Genomic DNA, 22,785 nt, shown 5'->3' with positions numbered 1-22,785 from the left:
GCATGACTGGGCCCCAAGATTACAGCAGACAGACCCAGTGTGTCCCTCCTGCATGTATTCTGGATGGGATGGAACTCAGCACCTGAGACACACACACACACACACACACATACACCATGACACTGGCTCTCCCTGTGTGTGTGTATGCATAAGTGCACGTATGTGTGATTGTGTGTGTGTGTGTGTGTGTGTGTGCATATGTGTGGGTGCTTGTGTGTGTAACAGGAATTTCTGGGTCTGATTATGTAAATTATTTATGGTGTATGCCTGTTAGTTTAATTATTTTATCTATATCTTTCTTTCTATCTGTCTATCTGTCTATCTATCTATCTATCTATCTATCTATCTATCTAAACTGGTTAAATACCAATCAGAGAGAGAGAGAGGGAGAGACTTGATTTTTAACTGAGTTAATTAAGATGATTTGATCTACCTATCTATCTATCTATCTATCTATCTATCTATCTATCTATCTATCTATCTATCTATCTATCTATCTATCTAAACTGGTTAAATACCAATCAGAGAGAGAGGGGGAGAGACTTGATTTTTAACTGAGTTAATTAAGATGATTTGATCTACCTATCTATCTATCTATCTATCTATCTATCTATCTATCTATCTATCTATCTATCCATCTATCTATCTATCTATCTATCTATCTATCTATCTATCTATCTATCTATCTATATAAATATATATGTACATTTTTATCTATTTATATTCAGAAACACATATACAAGTGACTAATTGTTTAAGTGACTAAACAATGGATTTGTGAAATGGGAGAAATTAAAGTTGTGTTAAAAATCAAGTCTCTCCCCCTCTCTCTCTGATTGGTATTTAACCAGTTTAGATAGATAGATAGATAGATAGATAGATAGATAGATAGATAGATAGATAGATAGATAGATAGATAGATAGGTAGATCAAATCATCTTAATTAACTCAGTTAAAAATCAAGTCTCTCCCTCTCTCTCTCTCTGATTGGTATTTAACCAGTTTAGATAGATAGATAGATAGATAGATAGATAGATAGATAGATAGATAGATAGATAGATAGATAGATAGATAGATAGATAGATAGGTAGATCAAATCATCTTAATTAACTCAGTTAAAAATCAAGTCTCTCCCCCTCTCTCTCTGATTGGTATTTAACCAGTTTAGATAGATAGATAGATAGATAGATAGATAGATAGATAGATAGATAGATAGATAGATAGATAGATAGATAGGTAGATCAAATCATCTTAATTAACTCAGTTGCAGCGCCCACTCGCGGTCGCTTCCTTTAACTGTAAAAACAGGAGCTCCTCTGTACTCTCGCGATATTCTGAGGGACTTCTCTTGTGTCCGCCATCCTCACGGCTTTTTGCAGAAGGGCACAGAGAGGCCGAATCAAGGCAGCCCGGTGGAGCAGGAACTTGGCACTATCGTCCTTCAAACATGCTGTCCAGGCTCGTTTTTGTTTCAGGTATGCGCTCATTCAGCTCTTAGTATAATGCAGGAGCCCATTCAGCTCTGAAATAGTCAAACAGTGTGAGAGGTAAAAGTCAAACATTAAAGTGAATGTGAAGGGTATAGTGAAGGCCGCACAATGAATGAGGGGAATGCTAATGCTAGTTGTGTGTTTAAGTGCTGTGTTCTAAAACTGCAGCCGTTTTAAAGACCGAGCTGCCTTTTTTTTGTAATTTTATCAGCTGACATCACGACCAGTCAAGCTTATATTGCTTGAGGTTGGTAAAGGTAGCAAACAGAAGGTACGTTGGCTAACGTTAGCACTACACGCTTGCTAATGTGACCTCATTGACAGCTAAGGACTGCTTCACGTCTCTTCTGACAGTGACTTCAGAATTACACTTAAACGTGTTTTTTATTTAGTGTTTTCTCAAGAAATGCGTTTTAAACTCGACATTCATTCACCGTCGTCTTGTCGGTATTACACTACCCTGTTATAGTGAGTCTGCAATCACGAGTAAAGTTATAACTGGTTGCCTGATAACGTTTTTTTTTAACTTGTTTGTAATACGTACTCAGATAATAAGAACATTCTCCGTCAACATGTTCTTGATATTTTGATATGCAAACATTTGCCTGTGTAAAAACTGATGTTTTTACTAAATTGCGATAGATTTGTCAGAATTTTTGACTAATTCCAACTCCCTCTCAGACATAAGATAATATTTATATATGCATTTTGTGTTTTTGTTTTAAAGTGTTCAGAATAAAACACATCAAATCACAGGACATGTTGATTATGAAGACGATGTGCAACAAATTAAACATTAATCAACTTGGCATTTTTTGTTTTGTTGTTTGCAGCAAGTGCCCTGAAAAGCAGTGGCCCCCTTGGAGCTGGGTATGTGTTCAGCATGATGATAAACATTTAATATTGGAAAAGAAATTCAGTGGGCACTGTATTTTTGAAAACAAATGTGTTGTCCCTCACAGCCTTGTCCAGGCATCTCGCTCCCTGCACACATCATCCCAAAGTTTGGCCCCAGTGCCTCCTTTGCCAGAGAAGGGAGGCAAAGTCCGCCATGGCATCATCCCAGAGGAGCTCTTCCAGCTCCTGTACCCCAAAACTGGAGTCACAGGTCTGTTGTCTTCCAACCACTGTAGGGCACTGAAATAATCTCTAATTGTCTTAAACATATTGATGATAATGATGAAAAAGGCCCATTCATCATAATGAAAATTTCCATGGCTGGTTGTTATTGATTAAATATAGACTTGAGTCACAAACAGTAGAAATTATTTGAAATGATAATGACTTGACATGAACAATAACAAATTATAGTGACCAGTGCTGATAAAGACAGAAAGAGTCTAAGGCTGAGTAATAAAAAAGTTTTATTCATATATTTATAACATTTCTGTCTATAATGTCTGACCCTACCTGAACCACAAAGTAACTCAACTGTCAGTTATTTAATTTCGGCTACAAATTGCTGTGAATTTAAATACCTCTGCATTCCATTGGTCACATAAAAGTCGTGGTTATATGTAGCAATTTTAGTATTAGTAGCTTCCAAGAATAATGGCCCTGCAGCTTTGTGTGTTGATGTGTAGTGTAAATAATGCCAGGTTACTCATGACACACCAGAATGTCTACTGGGCATATTAATGCATGTAGTAATTTAATGTTTTAATTTTATTAACTCAAAAGTCCACACTCTCCCTTTTTCACCAGGACCTTACATGCTGGGCACTGGCCTCCTTGTCTACCTGCTTTCCAAGGAAATCTATGTCATCAACCATGAGACCCTTGTTGTCGCCTCAATAGGTGCTATCGCTGTCTATGGTATCAAGAAATTTGGTCCAAGTGTTGCAGCTTTTGCTGACAAACTCAATGAGGTAGGGTTACAACAACTCTTTCTGGCTGGTAATGGGTGCTTTAACAAGATTTAACATATTAGAGTTTGTGAATTTATTTTGCTGTCTCTTAATAGTGAATTACTGTTACCAGATAATCACTGAGTCTCAGCCAAATATTATTGGTTTTTGTGCATCTTTGCAAGCACTCTGTAATCCTAATGTGTGTTTGTGTAATCAGGAAAAAGTGGCCAAGGCTCAGGAGGTGAAGGACCTTGCTATGTCCAGCCTGACTCAGGCCATTGAGGATGAGAAGAAGGAACAGTGGAGAGTAGAGGGAAGATCAGTGCTCTTCGATGCTAAGAGGGTGAGCAGCAGTGGTGTTTGCATTTCTTATTGTACAACATCTCCACTTTTCACAATGCAGTTCTTCATATTTACATAAGACAAAGCCCTGTTTCCACCAAATGGTACAGTTTAGTTCAGTTTGGTGTGTTAAGCCGTTATTTGTTTCCCACTTTTTGACACCCATCCTTTCACCAACACATCCATTGTAACCCAATAATGAAAACAATTTTGTTACAGTCTGAATTTTGCCATGTTCCTTTTATTGTTTATTTTGGAAGGTGGAAAAAAAGTTAATTTATTGTTATGAATTATTCATATAATTGAATTTTTATATATATATGTGTGTATATATTTCTCACTTAATATATACACTTAAATTACAACCCAACAAAGAAGGAATTTAATAATTTAATAAAATAAGTATTTAGTTGAAGACGGAATTAACTCCACTTTTCAGAACAATGTGGCTATGCTGTTGGAGACCAACTACAGAGAGCGGATACACATGGTGACCAATGAGGTGAAGAGACGCTTGGACTACCAGATTGCTCTGCAGCACCTCCACCGTCGTATGGAGCAGGAGCACATGGTCAGCTGGGTGGAGAAGAACGTCGTCGGTAGCATTACTCCACAGCAGGTCAGTCTAGTTGTAGCTTCTATACCTTCTATAAAGTCGCATTATGATCTTTTCTTCACACAATTTTAGTCCAGGTTTTGAAATGCCAATCTAAGATAAGATACTTTATTGCAATTGCAGATAAAACACTATACTTTCCATACAAGCAATAAAAAACATACGAGGAAAATAACATAATAAAATCAAATGTGTTCATCCATGTGCAGAGTAAATGTACTTACTAGCCTTAACACTGGCGCTATAAACAGAGCCTGGCAACAGGACTGTGTACAACCCATAATGCAGAATCTGACACTTTTTCAAATTGGAAGTTTTGTATGTGGTACTTATTTAATAAATAGTGAGATTCATGATTAAATGTCCTTTTATAGTATAAACTTCACTTTTTATTGCCCTTCAATCCCATGTTATTCTACCTGTTTTGCTCATGCTTCTGCGGGTGACTCTTCTTTTTCTTTTCCAGGAGAAAGAGAGCATCGCCAAGTGCATCACAGACCTGAAGGCTCTGGCGAAGGCCACTCAGGCCAAGGCTGCAGTATAAACTATCCAGTCTTCAGAGAAGGCTGTTTAAATCCCCAACTCATTGTCCCAAGAAGAGACATTCACTTTTCTTTACAATATAAACTATTTCTCTTTAAGATGATCTCTGTCAATAAAATGGGTGTGTACAGTATTTACACGTCATCTGATCATAAAATAAATGGTTCTCTTACTCGGCTTACTCTGGAAGTTTGTTTTTTCCACTTGTGTTTTTCTTTTTCTTTTGTACATTCAACACATTTGCTATTATGATTTCTCAGTTATGTAACAGTTATGTTAGATTGAAGTAGATGTTCTTTGGCACTTGAGACCTTTGAATGTTGTGAAGCATTTTTAAAACCTTTGGACTCATAATGAGCCACAGATTTGTTGCCTCCCACAACAGTTTCAGTGTTTCTTTTAAATGTCAAATCAGCCCGGCCCTCTTTATCCGTCACACCCATGCGATGGATCAAGTTGTTGCTCTTTGAACCTTACTCCTTTGAGCAGGAAGTCAAGAGCAAGCGTTTTCTATCATGAGGTGTTGGTAGAAAAGCAGTTTGAGGGAAAGGAACTATGACATTGGAGCAGAACTGACACTGAAAGGTAATAGCTGTTGTGATGATTAATGTGATTTGATTAAAATGTTGACAGGGATTAACATGGGTTGACATGGACATAATTTAATTAAGAATTTATTCTGGCAGTTTTTATGTTAAATACTGAACATAACATTTGGGGAACTGGGACAGTTTAAAAAACCTCTTAATACATGAAGGATCAGCTAAAAATATTTATGAAATTGCATTCAGGAGGGAAAATAATCATGATGGTTATTGAAAATGTGTTAAAGCTTGATTTTAAATACATTTCTAATTACATTATCGCACCTTATTGGTATTATGCTCCATGTACCCTAATTTATTAGCAACAAATCTGTTATGAAGTTCAATTATATGAACTCTATCAAATAATGCTATTATAGTAGTCTAATGTAACCTTAAATAACAAGAACATGTGTAACTAACAGAGGTAGGCAACTCACCTACTCGTATTTGGATTGCGTAACATCTATCTTAATTTTGCTATCTTGAACCACCCTACTGGCAACAACCAAACTGTCCGACTGAAGCAGATAATACCTGAGATTGTAGAATACTGAAATGATTAATTGTATTTGTAAAAGGAAAACTTGTTTTATTTCAAGAGACACAGGCATGTGGCCTGCATGCAAATGTCAATATTCTCTGTGTGTGTCGATGCAATGATATAACCTGCTTCAAGTGAAAACGAGTACATTTTTCTGCCACACTGTCAGGTGGAAAACAACGTTCTGTCTCAGCTGGTGTGAGCAATCTGAAGATTTAACTCACCTGAAAAAGACTGGTTTGAAAATGTTTGGAAACGCCGCTCCCTTCTCCTACTCCCCAAGGTCAGCAACACTTCATTTTTCACTTTCAGGTTTGCTAATAAATGTAGCACAAAATTAATTTTAGTAGAGCTGCAGCTAGCGATTATTTTCATAATCCATTAATCTATCGATTATTTTCTCAGTTAATCGTTTCGTCCATAAAATATCAGAAAACTTTAAAAAATGTTGATTGGTGTTTGTCAAACCTCGAAAGGATGATGTTCTCGTTGTTCTGTCTTGTTTTGTCCACAAACCAAAATGATTGGCTTTTAATGATTTCTTTGTTATCCAGAGCAAAGAAATGAAGAAAATATTCATATCTGAGAAGTTTAAACAATTAAAAATGAATCGTTTCAGCTCTACATTTTAGAGCTATATTTAGATATTTACAACACTCATCTGTTCACACCCTTTTATAATAAAACACCACTGTGGTGTGGAAACTTATACTTGTTTCATTTATGGACTGGGAATGGTTTATCAGGTTTGCTGGTGGTGACACATATAGTTTAATCTCTTGTCTCACTGTCTCTCAAACACGCACAACCATACAAATTTGAACTTCTACCTTCATGAGGACACTAATTGGAAAAAGGCATTCCTTTTCTAAATGCTTAACCCCAGCCCTAAATCTAATATTATCCATAACTCCTTAACTTGCACAATGTCTGCTGCTTTTTATTCCTTTTCTTCCATGTCCTACATATGTCCTACATGTCTAACATTGATCTATGCTACTGGATGCTTGAATTTCCTGCAGGATTATTGAAGTGCCTACCAATCTAAATTCTAATCAAACACCCCTATGAGGATGTGGGGACAGAGCAAAATGTTCTCATTTGGACCAATCCCCACAGTAGACGAGTGCAAACTCTTTCTCTTACCATGCATCAACTGATGCATTTGGAGTTGTCCACTTGAGCTAGCTGTGAATACCACAGTGTAGATGGGCCCTATGTCCACATGTCCAGTCTAACGAGTTATGTTTTGTTGTTCTTCAGGGGGTTTTCACCGGAGGACTTCCCTCAGCAGAGGCGTGCTTTCCATCAAGATGACTTGAAAGCTCCACAACTGCAGAGAAACGGCCTGTCCAGACCCAGTGGAAAATTCATATACAGTATGCTAAGATATAAGAACACCTTGCCCTCCCCATCCGTATTATTATTTTAGCTTTTGTATGAAGAAAATTCATTAAAATTTTGTTTTAATGAAACCATTCTTTACATCAGGGCAGAGAAAAGAGTACTCTGAGACGCTGAACAGACAATCAGACAACTTACACGTCAGAGTGGAGGTAAATGAGGAATCTACGCACTAGCATGAGATATAAAAATGTCTACAACACAGCTGTTAACCTTCATGACTCTTACTCTGCAGCATCTATTCACTTGTGAGATTGACGGCCAGGCGATGAAGAGATTGGAGGACTGTGTGGCCAAGCTCAAGAGGCTGGACACTAAAGGTCGTCTGTGGCCACAGGAGATGATCATGGAGGTTCAGGGAGGATATGTACTGCTCAGCGACATTGAATCCAAGGTTGGAAAAAGAATAATGATTTTCGCTGAAGAGCCTTATTTGTAATATATAATAAAAAGTTTGAGTGAAAACAGGTACTTTATAACGTGGACAGCTGGTCCCAGAATGTGCAGCTGTTATAAAGCTGGTAACATTAATTTGCTGCGATAACAACCTCCAATCCTCTGAAGAGCTTCGCTGTAGGGATTTGCTCCATTCTCTGTTGTTGATGGGCAATAACGCCTCACTCCTTCAAGTCCATCCCAAAAGAGTTTGTGGTCAGGGATCTGACAGGTTTTTTCATGTCACACTAACAATCTCTTCACTGACTTTCCTTCTGGGGCCTTGTCTTGTTGAGACAGGACAGGAAATAGATTAAAGAATAATACTAGAAGTTGAATTAGGCTCTGATTAAGGAAACAGCAGCAGGCCAAGGCTGTGAGTGATGAATTAAGTTACACATGCAAAACCTTTCTAATTATGGTTCACTATCATTCAAAATTACTATATATCTGAAATTTTTCAATACAGGTAAACGTGTTCTGTAAGGAATGTCTTCATTACATTATTTCTTATAACATTGTGCTTTCGTATGACTTTCAGTTTGGATTGAAACAACAAAACTTTACTCCATTTGTTTCTGTGTGTCAATGGTTTCATCAATCTTCAGCTGTGTCTTTTGCCATATTCCCTTTTCATAACTGTTTCTTCTATCAATTGGAAATGTAAAGATCGAGCTGGAGTCACTGCCTTTGAGTAACATCACACAAACCAAGGCAATGTTGGACAGCTGCTCCTACAACTCTCTGCTGATAATAACAGTGCAGGAACACAGAAAACGGTTCCCCCAGGTCTACATGTTCCAGTGTGAGGAGATCAAGGTGAGTCAGCAGAGGGAGGAGGGCGGACGCAATAGTCATGCTATACAACCTCTGAAATCATTAACAGTCATTCTCTGGTGCCACTATCAGTATGTCATAACACCTTGGATGCAGCTGCTTTTGAGTTTGATTCTTATCTGGTCTCTTACCAGGCCGATGTCCTCAAGAGTGATCTGGATAAAGTGATCCCGAAGAGAGGTGCTGAAGTGGAACCTAACTTGGATCAATTGGACGTCAGGTACCACCAGGTCTCACATGAATACATTCTGAGCCAGGATTCCGTCATGTCTCTGACTGCACTTTTAGAGCATGTGTAGAAATCAAAGGGCTATATTGGTGAGCTGCTACACATTGATTGTTTCAGGAGTAATCGTGAAAATATCATCGGAAGACATTCTCCAGGAGGTTTCCAGCAGGCTGAGCCTCGCCCTGCTCATCGAGAGTTGATCCTTCCACCATCGGACCACTTAACACGATCACACTGGGGTAACAGAGAGCTATGTATATCATAGAAAAGCAACATTTTTATAGATGTCATTAAACAAACTCTACCCACCATTAGTCAGCATTGTTTCAACGCTCACATGCAAAGCAGTCACATCAATATTTACCCACAAATACCTTCTTTTTTTAAAATTTCAATTAGAGAGCATGCCTCTCCCCGTCTACTCTTCAGCGGATGAAATGCTGCGCCATCCTGATCCTCGTGAATCACAGAGTAGCCCAGCACTTTCCCTTCTGCAAACTGAGTTGCAGAGTAACACGGTCAGTGATGCTAAAATCCATATGGATTATAATAGTGAATAATCATGAACTCCATCTATTCCCACTTTTCCTGTGAAGGATAACACACATGTGGTCATTATTGCAAAGGCTTTATTTCCTGATTTCATTCCCATCCACAGGATGTTTTAAACCATGTCATAGGAGATATTGAGATCTTCATGGGCAAAGTTTCTTCTGTAGGAAAAGCGCTTCCGTCACAAAAGGAGAAGAAGAGAAACATGTTTAAAAAAAATGGTACATGCAATGTCATTTATCTCATTAATATAGACTGATTAACCTCAATGTAACGGGACAATACCTTATGTATAGCTAATAAAGAATATTTATGATGGTGTGATCTCTCCTACAGCATCAGCTGATAATCTGCCACCCTGGCAGGAATATATGTCCTGTCTCCAGAAAATCAAATATGGATTCAATCTGCTGGTGAACTCTTCTTCTTATGTTTATATATGTCAACACAGATTTACTGTAGTGTTTGTAGGGAAATATGTGATTGCATACGCACTTCCTTATATTATACAGGGTCAGCTGGATGGGGCACTGAACAACCCAACTGCTCAGGACTTTGTCCACATCTTCTTCTCCTGTTTAGCCATGGTGAGCTTTTTCAGCATCAGGCTGCAGTTATTTCTGTTGTGGTTAGTGTGCTCGCTCATATTCCTCTTCCTCACAACATGACAGTCTCTCGCTCCATTTTTCCACAGTTGGTGCCTCGGTATCCTGCAGACCTGCCATCCACTGTGATCTCACCGCAGCTGTCAGAGTCAGCCATGTGGCTGCTCAGTGATGTTGTCACCCCGGAGGAGGACCAACTGTGGAAGTCCCTGGGAGAGGCGTGGAATGTTCCCAGGTAGGACGGCCTTTATAGCCTCACCCACTTGTGCACAGCTTGTTTCTCTCGCTTGTATAAAACCCTCTGATGATAGTCCATGTAAACCTGGTAAACCTGGCCTAACACTCAGATCAGAGTTAATGTGGCAGACATGTCCCCTGTATGGAAAATGCCACTGTTTCATTTCATTTTCAGCTATTTTTTTGTTAAAGCACAGCTATGACATACTGCAGTGGATATGTCACTTGAATTAATGAATCATTAAATCTGTCATACTTTGCTGATCTATAATCAACTAATAAAACCCATAAAGCAATTCAAAGAACAGCGCCAGATTGCCAGGTCGATTAATCCATTATTTTTTTAAAGACATTTCTTAATTAATGGCTTAATGGCTAGATTATGTATTCTTTTTCTTCTTATTATTATAAATATAATAATAATACTTATCGTTATTATTATTGTTGTTATTATTATTATTAATAATAACAACTATCATAATAATTATAATAATAATATTAAATAATAATATTAAACAAGAATCTGTTTCCCCCTGTAACTTTCTTTTGTTAAGCTAAGCTAATTTAGCTGCAGGCTGTATAGCTTTAGTGTTATACAGGGAAGCAGACATGAGTGGTAATGTTTATTTATCTCTTGGACGTGAGATAATATTTTGTATTCTAATAATTTAATTTAAACAATATTTTAAAGATGACAAAACGTATTTTAAATACGTTATGTCTTTCATGTTTTTAGCCCAAATTCAAAAGAGACATTGAAGGAGGTCAAATTATTGTCATAGATATTGTTACATATGGTTGTAAGATTGTATTTGCCTAATAGTTTCCTGCCCTCTTGTATTTTCACAGGTCTAGATGGGCGCGCAATGATGTTCCACTTTACATTCCTCAGTTCTATGATGGCTGGCAGCCGCCTCCCCCCTCACACGTACCCCCAAAGAGCAGGAGCAACAGCCAGCGTTATCCATCTGATGGACCAAACAGAAATATAAAAGTAAAATGATGCCCTATTTTTAGGGGTTTCATCTTTAGAAATATGTTTGGTGCTGTACTGTTGTCATAATTACACAGCCTCTTGCTTTTGAGATTGGTTTCTCATTTGATTGATTACTGTACGAGCATTGTTACCCTGCTTGAGATTTTGCAAGTATTCGTTAATATTACCACTTCAAATGAATTAATTTCTGTTTTCAAGTTATATTAATTATCTTATATTCATTCAGTTTCAAACGCAGTGTGTTTTATTACTGTTACAGTCGGTGAGCAACAGTGCACGGAATTCCCCAACAAGGTCAGTGTTGTCATTTACACAAACCTTTTCTTCTGGATTATTATTTCTTGAATTCCTGCTCAGTGGGTATTGTTGTGTTCATATGTATGTAAGTGTATATGTGTCTGCTGTCGTTTCAGTGTCAGTGAGTCACCTCTGTTAATGCGCGTCATTTACACCTTCATGGCCAGAAACAACCAAGAGCTGAGTGTTATGAAGGATGACGTGGTTCAGGTGAGATAAAAATTTAAAAACACTGGGTTTGGGATTCATTTTTTATAAGATTATTGGTTATAGGTTTTTAAGAAAACCTAAACATGTATAACAGAAACAAAACAGAGACTTAATTCCTCCAGCAGAGTGAAACAACTAACAACACAGATTTTAGAGTAAATGAAGTCTTGTCAGGATATGAAATGTGCATTTCTTCCCAGTAAGAGAAGTAGTAGAGTAGTTCATTCAAAGGCAATGGAAAATAAACAAACATTTTTTTATGTATTTGGTTTTTTTTTTACAGGTGATTCAGAAATCCAAGCAGTGGTGGCTTGTTCGAAACAACCAGGGACAAGAAGGGAGCGTTCCTCAGAATGTTTTGGAGCCGATGAGGGACACCAGGCTCACTGCAGACATGTTGGTGAGCTAAGTACAGGGTGCTTTACTGGGTAACGTGTGTATTTAGATAGACATTTTTGTAGAAATAACTTTTTAATTCCCTTTACGCACACAACAGGATACACGTGGTCCAGTGACTCTGGACATGTCCTCATCAGCTTCAGAAGTGAGAGCCTGGCTGCAGCACAAAGGTTTCTCAAAAATGTGAGTGACATGATCCACAGCAGGAGTGAGCAATTCACTGTAAATAAGGCCCTGAATGAATGACGTAATATTTCATATTTTAATGTGATATTTGACATCTTTTATGCTTTTACATGAACAGCACTGTGTCCAGCCTCGGGGTGCTAAATGGTAAACTGCTTCTGGGAATGACCAAGGAGGAGATTAGGACCGTGTGTCCAGAGGAAGGAGGAAAGGTCTTCTTCCAACTTCAGGGAGTCAAATCAGCTGTTGCAGTAAGTAATCTGTCACACACACACACACTACAAAACTATCCGGCCCAACCAAATGATAACCAAACAAGAGGAAAATTATATCACCTACTGGGAAAACACAACAAGAACTCAAAGCAAACTAGAATGTTACTTGGCATTAAACCGTGACTACACATTAGCAGAATATCTGACCACAGTTAAAGACCCCAGACTGAGGAAGACCCTGACTCGATACAGGACAAGTGACCACAGGCTAGCACTAGAAACAGGCCAACACAGACAGACCTGGCAACCAAGAGAGGACAGACAGTGCTCACTCTGCTCCCAAGGGGAGGTGGAGACCGAGGTGCACTTCTTACTACACTGCCACACATACAAAGACTTGAGAGACTTGTTTTTCCCCAAAATCTGCCAACAATACATCAAATTTGAAAGCATCCCAGACAAAGTAGCATTAGAGCTTGTCCTGGGAGAGAAAAGTAAATGCATCATGCTAGCAGCACAATATGTGTCAAGCTGCCTGCGACTGAAGGACAGCCAGTGGACAAGAGAGAAGAGCAGCTAACCTACTGAACAGCTACTCTCTGTATATGCTACTCATAATATGTGTGTTTATACAGATATTGTACATATTGTATATAGTGTAAATAAGAGTGTATGAACAATGTTGATAAATATATGCTTTGGCAATGTAAGATGCAAGTTACCAGGACGATAAACACCCTTTTGATTTGATTTGACATCCAGTCCAGCAGGTGGCAGCATTTCCTACAGGTGGTGTTTTTTTTTTCTCTGTTTTAGCAAAAATGTTTTGAAATAACAACCATTTCAGCTGCCATTTTTCTTTTATTTGTCCAGCGAGGACTTGAACATTGATTAATTACATGTGGAGCTACTCCTGCACAAAGACACACTGATTTAAAAGTCTTTCCATGACTTGGTACATTCCACTCCTCCCCTCTGAGTCGATCTATTTGGAATGTTCAACTTCCTTTGTCGGAGGCGGAGCTTCTTCTACGCAGAGAGAAACGGGATGAGGACGAGGAACAGCGGGAACAAACATGCGGAGAAACGTAACTGCTGCTTAAAAATGACCCACACATTTCTTAGATTCTCTGTTGACGCTCTGTTCACACCTGCCGTTCACATCTGACCACAGGTGTTCAGATTACACTTGCTAATGCTAACGTGACGTCAGTGCTCCACAACAAACAAACACACGATCAAATATGAACTTTCCTACTATGTCATCAAAAACGTTAAAATATAAATTCTCTACATGTCCAAAACGTCAGAGAATGTCCTCAACAAAAAATGTCAATAGACCATTAAAACTGTTCAGAATAACTATAGTCTGGCCAGTAGCAGGTTAGCTGCTGCTAACGTGGCGTCACTGCTCCATAGCAAACGTGTGTGTTTTCAACGCATCTGTTTTCAAAAAAACTGACTTAGTGTCAAATATATAATTATATAGTGTGACATCAACTGCCTTTATAGTGTAAAAAAGTGTCCTAGTACAGTATGTCGTAAAAAAAAACAACGTATATTATTTACTAAACTATCCAATTATAAACTGTCAAGAATGTCACTATACCATTAAAACTGTTAAGAATGAGTATGTAATCTGGCAGGTTAAGTAAAAAAAAACTGTTGAGGAGCAGTGGTTTAGTAGAATTTCAAAATAAAAGTGTCTGTGTTGATATGGACCAATATAATTGACTTTAAAAAGGTTTTCATGTATTTTCCTCACATTTCTTCACTCATTTACTGCAGTGAGCACATTTGAACACATTGAAGTGGACACTGCTTTTTCTTATCATGTCCTCTGACATCAGAATTTAGGGCAATAAGAAAAAAAAACAAGCCATGACTTTACAGTGAAGAGCAAAAAGAGGCTTTCGGCAGTGCTGTCACTAAATACATCAGAATCCCCTGTTAAATGTTGAGATTTTACAAATGTTTACATGATTTTTAAAGTCTTTGTAACTGATCTACAGCTTTGTTTGGACCAGGACCAGGAGCCAGGACCAGGGGCCAGGACCAGGACCAGGAGGAGCTGGAGGAGGACGAGGAGCAGAGGGGGACAGCTGTGTGGTAACTGCTGCTTAAAAATGATCCGCACATTTCTTAGATATTCTGTTGACGCTCTGTTCACACCTGCTGTTAACGTCCGACCTGAGGGATCCGATCACAGGTGTTCAGATTACACCTGCTAATGCTAATGTGACATCACTGCTCCACATGTAAACACACACACACACACCTTTCATTTCTCTTCACTTACAAATGACGTTGTTTTCTGATTGTTACAGAAAAACAAAAGAATCCAGGAAATGTCAATGTTATTATTTTCTCCATTAGTCGAGTATTTGTTTGGGCCAGAAAATGTTTGAAAAATGTTGATCAGTGTTTCTCAAACCTGGAAATGATGATTCTCAAATGTCATTTTTTTATCCACCAATGAAAAAATATAATAGTTATAATAATAACAATAAGCCCATATATCAGAGTGCAGTCATTGGTCATTTCGGCCGACCTCGCACATATCCCATGAAACTTTTCAAAGCCAATATCTGCCCATGACGATAATATCGTGCATCCCGACACATTTCCATGTCAGGTGTAAACTAACAACATACTATTGTTTTTTAAAGAATGAAATTAAGCTTTCTGATTTTACAGCTTCTTAAATGGCAACATTTTCTGTTTTCTTTGCTCCATAAAAACAAAGAAATCATTCAAACTCAATCATTTTTGCTTTGTGAACAAAAACAACACGTTTGACAACATCAGCATTTCCACCTTTAAAAAACAATCATCAACATTTTAGCACATTTTATGGACCAAACCATCACTCTTTCACCTGTGATTTCATCACCTCACACGGACGTTAACAGCACTTGTCAACAGAGCCTCTGTTTAATGTGTTCACATCATTTTTATGTTGTTAACAGGTGAAAACTGTGGACGAGTCAAAGTGGCAACATTCAATCAGTAAATACACCGTTAAATAATGTCTCAAATGTGTCTCACATTCATTCACAATGGAATTAAATACATACACATCTTATTAAATGTGTCATTCATTCACATACCAAATTCATTTAAATCATTAAAAAAACAAACATATAGAATTACTTAAATACTATTTAATGAATTATTTCATGATTTACTGCAACACAGGACCATAAAATATTTCATTAAATAGTGAAGAAATTATATATATATATTTTTTTTTTTACATCAAATGAATTTGGTATTTTAATGAATGAATGTCACATTTAATAATGAGACATTTATGTATTTAATTCCAATGTGAATGAATGACTGTGAGACACATTTGAGGCATTATTTAATGGTGTATTTATCGATTGAATGTTGCCACTTTGTCCGTAGTTTTCACTTGTTAACAATGTAAAAATGATGTGAACACATTAATCACACAGAAGTCTAATTCATGTGCTCATCATTTTTAAGCAGTAGTTACTGGACACCTGGACCCAACTGTGTGGTCAACAGTCTAGGGAGTGAACCCCTATCAATTTTTGTTGTCTTTTTATGGCTTTTTTAAGGATTTTTTTGGGGAAAAAAAATATAAAATAAAATGGTATAACCCCCTTCTGTTATCTTTGTGGGAGGCCGGGGGAGCCCAGCCCAGCCCCAACCCCCCGCCACTACAATCGCAGCGAGGGCGCGCGTAGCTTGGCCCCGGCGCCGGGGCCAGGTATTCGGAGCGTGCTGGATTTGAACCAGCCACAGCCGGACTGGCACAACCTTGCGGTTGCGAACAATTCCAGCACGCCACGAACCCTTCTGACAATTGGGAGAAGCTCTTGGTATCTTTCACTCTTCACTTTGGCTGTGGAACCTCAAAACCTTCAAGTATAAAGGAATTGAACCGCCAACGTCAGGACTGAAAGGCAGCTCTCTAACCAGCTGAGCTAACTGTCCACACTCTTCCTTGGGTTTTCTTAGACCAATCTACTCTCTGTGTTGAATATTGTGCTTAAAAAGTTGCTTCATCCAAGATTTGAACCCTTGACCTCAGGAACACTAGTCTTTAACTAAACCACGTGAGCTATTTGTCCTTTGCTTAGAAGCTCTTAAACGTTGGACGTCTTTCAATAACAGATGACCCAAAAACGCCAAAAAAAAACGTCACACTGATGAAGTATTTAAGAATGTCTGTGCGGGATACTGGGCTACACGGCTGGTGTAGTGGTTATCGCTCTTGCCTTTGAAACAAGAAGACCTGGGTTCGAGACCCAGTCGGAACCAGGATCTTTCGGCATGGAGTTTTTCATGTTCTCATGTGCCAAGCTCAGCTGTCATAGGATGATAGGCGGGGTACACCCTGCACTGTCCACCAGTCCATTCAAAACATGCAATAGGGGGATAAGGCACATTTCCACACTGTTCTACTTAAACATTCGCTTTGTGTAAGATTCGAACCCCTGACCATAGGAACTCCAGTCCTCCACTTAACCACATGAGCTATATGTCCTTGTATGCTTTCTTGCACAATTTGGAAGTCTTTCAATAATAGAACCCACGACTTCAAAAAAAACGTCAGACTAATGAAATATTAAAGAATGTCTGTCCCCTAACATGGGCAACATGGTTGGTGTAGTGGTTAGGGCTCCAGCCTTTGCAGCTAGAGGACCTGGGTTCGAGACCCGCTTTGAACACGATTCTTGTGCATGGAGTTTTTCATGTTCGCCCCGTGTATGTGTGGGTTTTCTCCTGCTTCCTCCCACAGTCCAAGAACATGCAATATGGGTATTAGGATTAGGTTAATTGGTCACTCTAAATTGACCAACTGACCTGGTCAATGAGGCTGAGGTCTGTGAAGTCATGGTTAATCTACTATTGAAAGCCTTCTAAAGGTGTCAGAGTGAATGTGTTGAATGGTTGTTCGTGTCTAAAACTCCATGCACAAGAATCGTGTTCAAAGCGGGTCTCGAACCCAGGTCCTCTAGCTGCAAAGGCTGGAGCCCTAACCACTACACCAACCATGTTGCCCATGTTAGGGGACAGACATTCTTTAATATTTCATTAGTCTGACGTTTTTTTTGAAGTCGTGGGTTCTATTATTGAAAGACTTCCAAATTGTGCAAGAAAGCATACAAGGACATATAGCTCATGTGGTTAAGTGGAGGACTGGAGTTCCTATGGTCAGGGGTTCGAATCTTACACAAAGCGAATGTTTAAGTAGAACAGTGTGGAAATGTGCCTTATCCCCCTATTGCATGTTTTGAATGGACTGGTGGACAGTGCAGGGTGTACCCCGCCTATCATCCTATGACAGCTGAGCTTGGCACATGAGAACATGAAAAACTCCATGCCGAAAGATCCTGGTTCCGACTGGGTCTCGAACCCAGGTCTTCTTGTTTCAAAGGCAAGAGCGATAACCACTACACCAGCCGTGTAGCCCAGTATCCCGCACAGACATTCTTAAATACTTCATCAGTGTGACGTTTTTTTTTGGCGTTTTTGGGTCATCTGTTATTGAAAGACGTCCAACGTTTAAGAGCTTCTAAGCAAAGGACAAATAGCTCACGTGGTTTAGTTAAAGACTAGTGTTCCTGAGGTCAAGGGTTCAAATCTTGGATGAAGCAACTTTTTAAGCACAATATTCAACACAGAGAGTAGATTGGTCTAAGAAAACCCAAGGAAGAGTGTGGACAGTTAGCTCAGCTGGTTAGAGAGCTGCCTTTCAGTCCTGACGTTGGCGGTTCAATTCCTTTATACTTGAAGGTTTTGAGGTTCCACAGCCAAAGTGAAGAGTGAAAGATACCAAGAGCTTCTCCCAATTGTCAGAAGGGTTCGTGGCGTGCTGGAATTGTTCGCAACCGCAAGGTTGTGCCAGTCCGGCTGTGGCTGGTTCAAATCCAGCACGCTCCGAATACCTGGCCCCGGCGCCGGGGCCAAGCTACGCGCGCCCTCGCTGCGATTGTAGTGGCGGGGGGTTGGGGCTGGGCTGGGCTCCCCCGGCCTCCCACAAAGATAACAGAAGGGGGTTATACCATTTTATTTTATATTTTTTTTCCCCAAAAAAATCCTTAAAAAAGCCATAAAAAGACAACAAAAATTGATAGGGGTTCACTCCCTAGACTGTTGACCACACAGTTGGGTCCAGGTGTCCAGTAACTACTGCTTAAAAATGATGAGCACATGAATTAGACTTCTGTGTGATTAATGTGTTCACATCATTTTTACATTGTTAACAAGTGAAAACTACGGACAAAGTGGCAACATTCAATCGATAAATACACCATTAAATAATGCCTCAAATGTGTCTCACAGTCATTCATTCACATTGGAATTAAATACATAAATGTCTCATTATTAAATGTGACATTCATTCATTAAAATACCAAATTCATTTGATGTAAAAAAAAAAATATATATATATAATTTCTTCACTATTTAATGAAATATTTTATGGTCCTGTGTTGCAGTAAATCATGAAATAATTCATTAAATAGTATTTAAGTAATTCTATATGTTTGTTTTTTTAATGATTTAAATGAATTTGGTATGTGAATGAATGACACATTTAATAAGATGTGTATGTATTTAATTCCATTGTGAATGAATGTGAGACACATTTGAGACATTATTTAACGGTGTATTTACTGATTGAATGTTGCCACTTTGACTCGTCCACAGTTTTCACCTGTTAACAACATAAAAATGATGTGAACACATTAAACAGAGGCTCTGTTGACAAGTGCTGTTAACGTCCGTGTGAGGTGATGAAATCACAGGTGAAAGAGTGATGGTTTGGTCCATAAAATGTGCTAAAATGTTGATGATTGTTTTTTAAAGGTGGAAATGCTGATGTTGTCAAACGTGTTGTTTTTGTTCACAAAGCAAAAATGATTGAGTTTGAATGATTTCTTTGTTTTTATGGAGCAAAGAAAACAGAAAATGTTGCCATTTAAGAAGCTGTAAAATCAGAAAGCTTAATTTCATTCTTTAAAAAACAATAGTATGTTGTTAGTTTACACCTGACATGGAAATGTGTCGGGATGCACGATATTATCGTCATGGGCAGATATTGGCTTTGAAAAGTTTCATGGGATATGTGCGAGGTCGGCCGAAATGACCAATGACTGCACTCTGATATATGGGCTTATTGTTATTATTATAACTATTATATTTTTTCATTGGTGGATAAAAAAATGACATTTGAGAATCATCATTTCCAGGTTTGAGAAACACTGATCAACATTTTTCAAACATTTTCTGGCCCAAACAAATACTCGACTAATGGAGAAAATAATAACATTGACATTTCCTGGATTCTTTTGTTTTTCTGTAACAATCAGAAAACAACGTCATTTGTAAGTGAAGAGAAATGAAAGGTGTGTGTGTGTGTGTTTACATGTGGAGCAGTGATGTCACATTAGCATTAGCAGGTGTAATCTGAACACCTGTGATCGGATCCCTCAGGTCGGACGTTAACAGCAGGTGTGAACAGAGCGTCAACAGAATATCTAAGAAATGTGCGGATCATTTTTAAGCAGCAGTTACCACACAGCTGTCCCCCTCTGCTCCTCGTCCTCCTCCAGCTCCTCCTGGTCCTGGTCCTGGCCCCTGGTCCTGGCTCCTGGTCCTGGTCCAAACAAAGCTGTAGATCAGTTACAAAGACTTTAAAAATCATGTAAACATTTGTAAAATCTCAACATTTAACAGGGGATTCTGATGTATTTAGTGACAGCACTGCCGAAAGCCTCTTTTTGCTCTTCACTGTAAAGTCATGGCTTGTTTTTTTTTCTTATTGCCCTAAATTCTGATGTCAGAGGACATGATAAGAAAAAGCAGTGTCCACTTCAATGTGTTCAAATGTGCTCACTGCAGTAAATGAGTGAAGAAATGTGAGGAAAATACATGAAAACCTTTTTAAAGTCAATTATATTGGTCCATATCAACACAGACACTTTTATTTTGAAATTCTACTAAACCACTGCTCCTCAACAGTTTTTTTTTACTTAACCTGCCAGATTACATACTCATTCTTAACAGTTTTAATGGTATAGTGACATTCTTGACAGTTTATAATTGGATAGTTTAGTAAATAATATACGTTGTTTTTTTTACGACATACTGTACTAGGACACTTTTTTACACTATAAAGGCAGTTGATGTCACACTATATAATTATATATTTGACACTAAGTCAGTTTTTTTGAAAACAGATGCGTTGAAAACACACACGTTTGCTATGGAGCAGTGACGCCACGTTAGCAGCAGCTAACCTGCTACTGGCCAGACTATAGTTATTCTGAACAGTTTTAATGGTCTATTGACATTTTTTGTTGAGGACATTCTCTGACGTTTTGGACATGTAGAGAATTTATATTTTAACGTTTTTGATGACATAGTAGGAAAGTTCATATTTGATCGTGTGTTTGTTTGTTGTGGAGCACTGACGTCACGTTAGCATTAGCAAGTGTAATCTGAACACCTGTGGTCAGATGTGAACGGCAGGTGTGAACAGAGCGTCAACAGAGAATCTAAGAAATGTGTGGGTCATTTTTAAGCAGCAGTTACGTTTCTCCGCATGTTTGTTCCCGCTGTTCCTCGTCCTCATCCCGTTTCTCTCTGCGTAGAAGAAGCTCCGCCTCCGACAAAGGAAGTTGAACATTCCAAATAGATCGACTCAGAGGGGAGGAGTGGAATGTACCAAGTCATGGAAAGACTTTTAAATCAGTGTGTCTTTGTGCAGGAGTAGCTCCACATGTAATTAATCAATGTTCAAGTCCTCGCTGGACAAATAAAAGAAAAATGGCAGCTGAAATGGTTGTTATTTCAAAACATTTTTGCTAAAACAGAGAAAAAAAAAACACCACCTGTAGGAAATGCTGCCACCTGCTGGACTGGATATCCTATCCCAGTCATCTTATAAAAGCTGCCTAAACAGAGCCGGCCCAAGGCATAAGCGAACTAAGCGGCTGCTTAGTGCCCCGTGACCACCAGGGGCCCCCAAGAGCAATTAATAATAAATAAAAAAATATATATATAATTTTTGTTTGTGAGTGATGACATATATCAGTGTCCTTGAGGGAAAAAAAGCAGCGAAACGCAGTGAATGTTATTCATAGAATTTAAATTAATTAATATTCAATATGATATTATATCATATTACAATCTTTTTTATTGTCTAATATCTTCTGTTTTATTTTTATTTGATAAAGTTGCAATGCCTGTGAGACTTTGAGTGACATGCGCTGGCCTGTGCCTCGGCTGTGATCCTCAATCCCTTTACCTAACCTTAACCATCACAACCCTAACTTAAACCTAATTCTAAGGTTAACCTTCACCCTAAAACTAAGTCTTAACCCTGAAAACGCTCTTTAAAGTTGTCCCCACAAGGTCAAATTGTCCTCCCAAATATAGGTTTGTACGTTTTTTGGTCTTCAAAAAGATATAAGTGCATACAGTATACAGTATATATGTATATGTATATAACCCACTGTAACACATCAATATTGTTTCATCTTGTCTTCTACAGCTGGCCAGTGAACCGTCGAACATATATAATACCCACTACTAACAGCCCAACCTCACTGCTTCTCTCTCCTGAATTTCCAAGTGCAGATCAATGTCTTGAACAAATTTTGTCCCGATTTCGTAAATTCTCTCTGGAGGGCTACTCAGCATGAATTAAACACTACATCAAACATTTATCTAAGTGAAGTAAAAGTGCTTTTAATGAATGAAACCTCCATGTGTTATATTTTATGTGTTGTAACATGTAGGTTCTGCTACAGTTAATTAAATGTGAGTGTGAGATAATACTTTTGCATTTAGTTATTTCATTTTCACTAAATACTGTTGCTCTCTTTATATAACTTAACTGTGTGTTTTTAGAAAAACATTTAAGAACTTTCAGCTGCTTTAACTTATACCCATACTACAGTTTCATTTCATTTTAATCAGGATTTCTTGAGCTGTAATGACTTGATCTGCGTCAAACGTAATCAAGTAATTAAGTATTTTAAATGAAATGTCAAATTCTGCTTTTATTTTTATAATTACAACTGTGATTCATGTATATATTTTTTAAAGTGTAATGTGATTATAAGCCATGATATGATTCATACATAATAATTAAAAGCTAATAAAAAGACAAATTCAAGTATTGTATATTGCTTTAGTAATAATGAGTACACACACACACACACACAGT

At 38.3% G+C, this 22,785-nt stretch overlaps 2 protein-coding genes across 2 annotated transcripts; both read left to right on the top strand.

Annotated features, from left to right (window-relative positions):
- The first annotated feature begins 1,354 nt into the window (after positions 1-1,354).
- On the top strand, positions 1,355-5,018 carry atp5pb (ATP synthase peripheral stalk-membrane subunit b). Its single transcript, XM_044037907.1, has 7 exons — positions 1,355-1,475; positions 2,324-2,360; positions 2,453-2,598; positions 3,195-3,358; positions 3,558-3,683; positions 4,122-4,301; positions 4,765-5,018. The coding sequence occupies exons 1-7, from the start codon at positions 1,448-1,450 to the stop codon at positions 4,840-4,842; spliced, it is 759 nt and encodes a 252-aa protein (XP_043893842.1). The 5' UTR covers positions 1,355-1,447; the 3' UTR covers positions 4,843-5,018.
- A 271-nt stretch (positions 5,019-5,289) lies between these two features.
- On the top strand, positions 5,290-22,734 carry eps8l3b (EPS8-like 3b). Its single transcript, XM_044037899.1, has 20 exons — positions 5,290-5,426; positions 6,139-6,252; positions 7,233-7,348; positions 7,461-7,525; positions 7,609-7,767; positions 8,478-8,627; positions 8,780-8,865; positions 8,992-9,113; positions 9,274-9,392; positions 9,533-9,647; positions 9,763-9,839; positions 9,939-10,013; positions 10,121-10,266; positions 11,118-11,262; positions 11,525-11,559; positions 11,679-11,772; positions 12,056-12,172; positions 12,269-12,354; positions 12,476-12,608; positions 22,108-22,734. The coding sequence occupies exons 2-20, from the start codon at positions 6,215-6,217 to the stop codon at positions 22,147-22,149; spliced, it is 1,920 nt and encodes a 639-aa protein (XP_043893834.1). The 5' UTR covers positions 5,290-5,426; positions 6,139-6,214; the 3' UTR covers positions 22,150-22,734.
- The last annotated feature ends 51 nt before the right edge of the window (positions 22,735-22,785 follow it).

Source organism: Solea senegalensis, linkage group LG11 (assembly GCF_019176455.1).
Source record: "Solea senegalensis isolate Sse05_10M linkage group LG11, IFAPA_SoseM_1, whole genome shotgun sequence".
Lineage (NCBI taxonomy): Eukaryota > Metazoa > Chordata > Actinopteri > Pleuronectiformes > Soleidae > Solea > Solea senegalensis.
The sequence above is the reverse complement of the archived record's forward strand: the minus strand, read 5'-3'. Positions and strand labels throughout refer to the sequence as shown.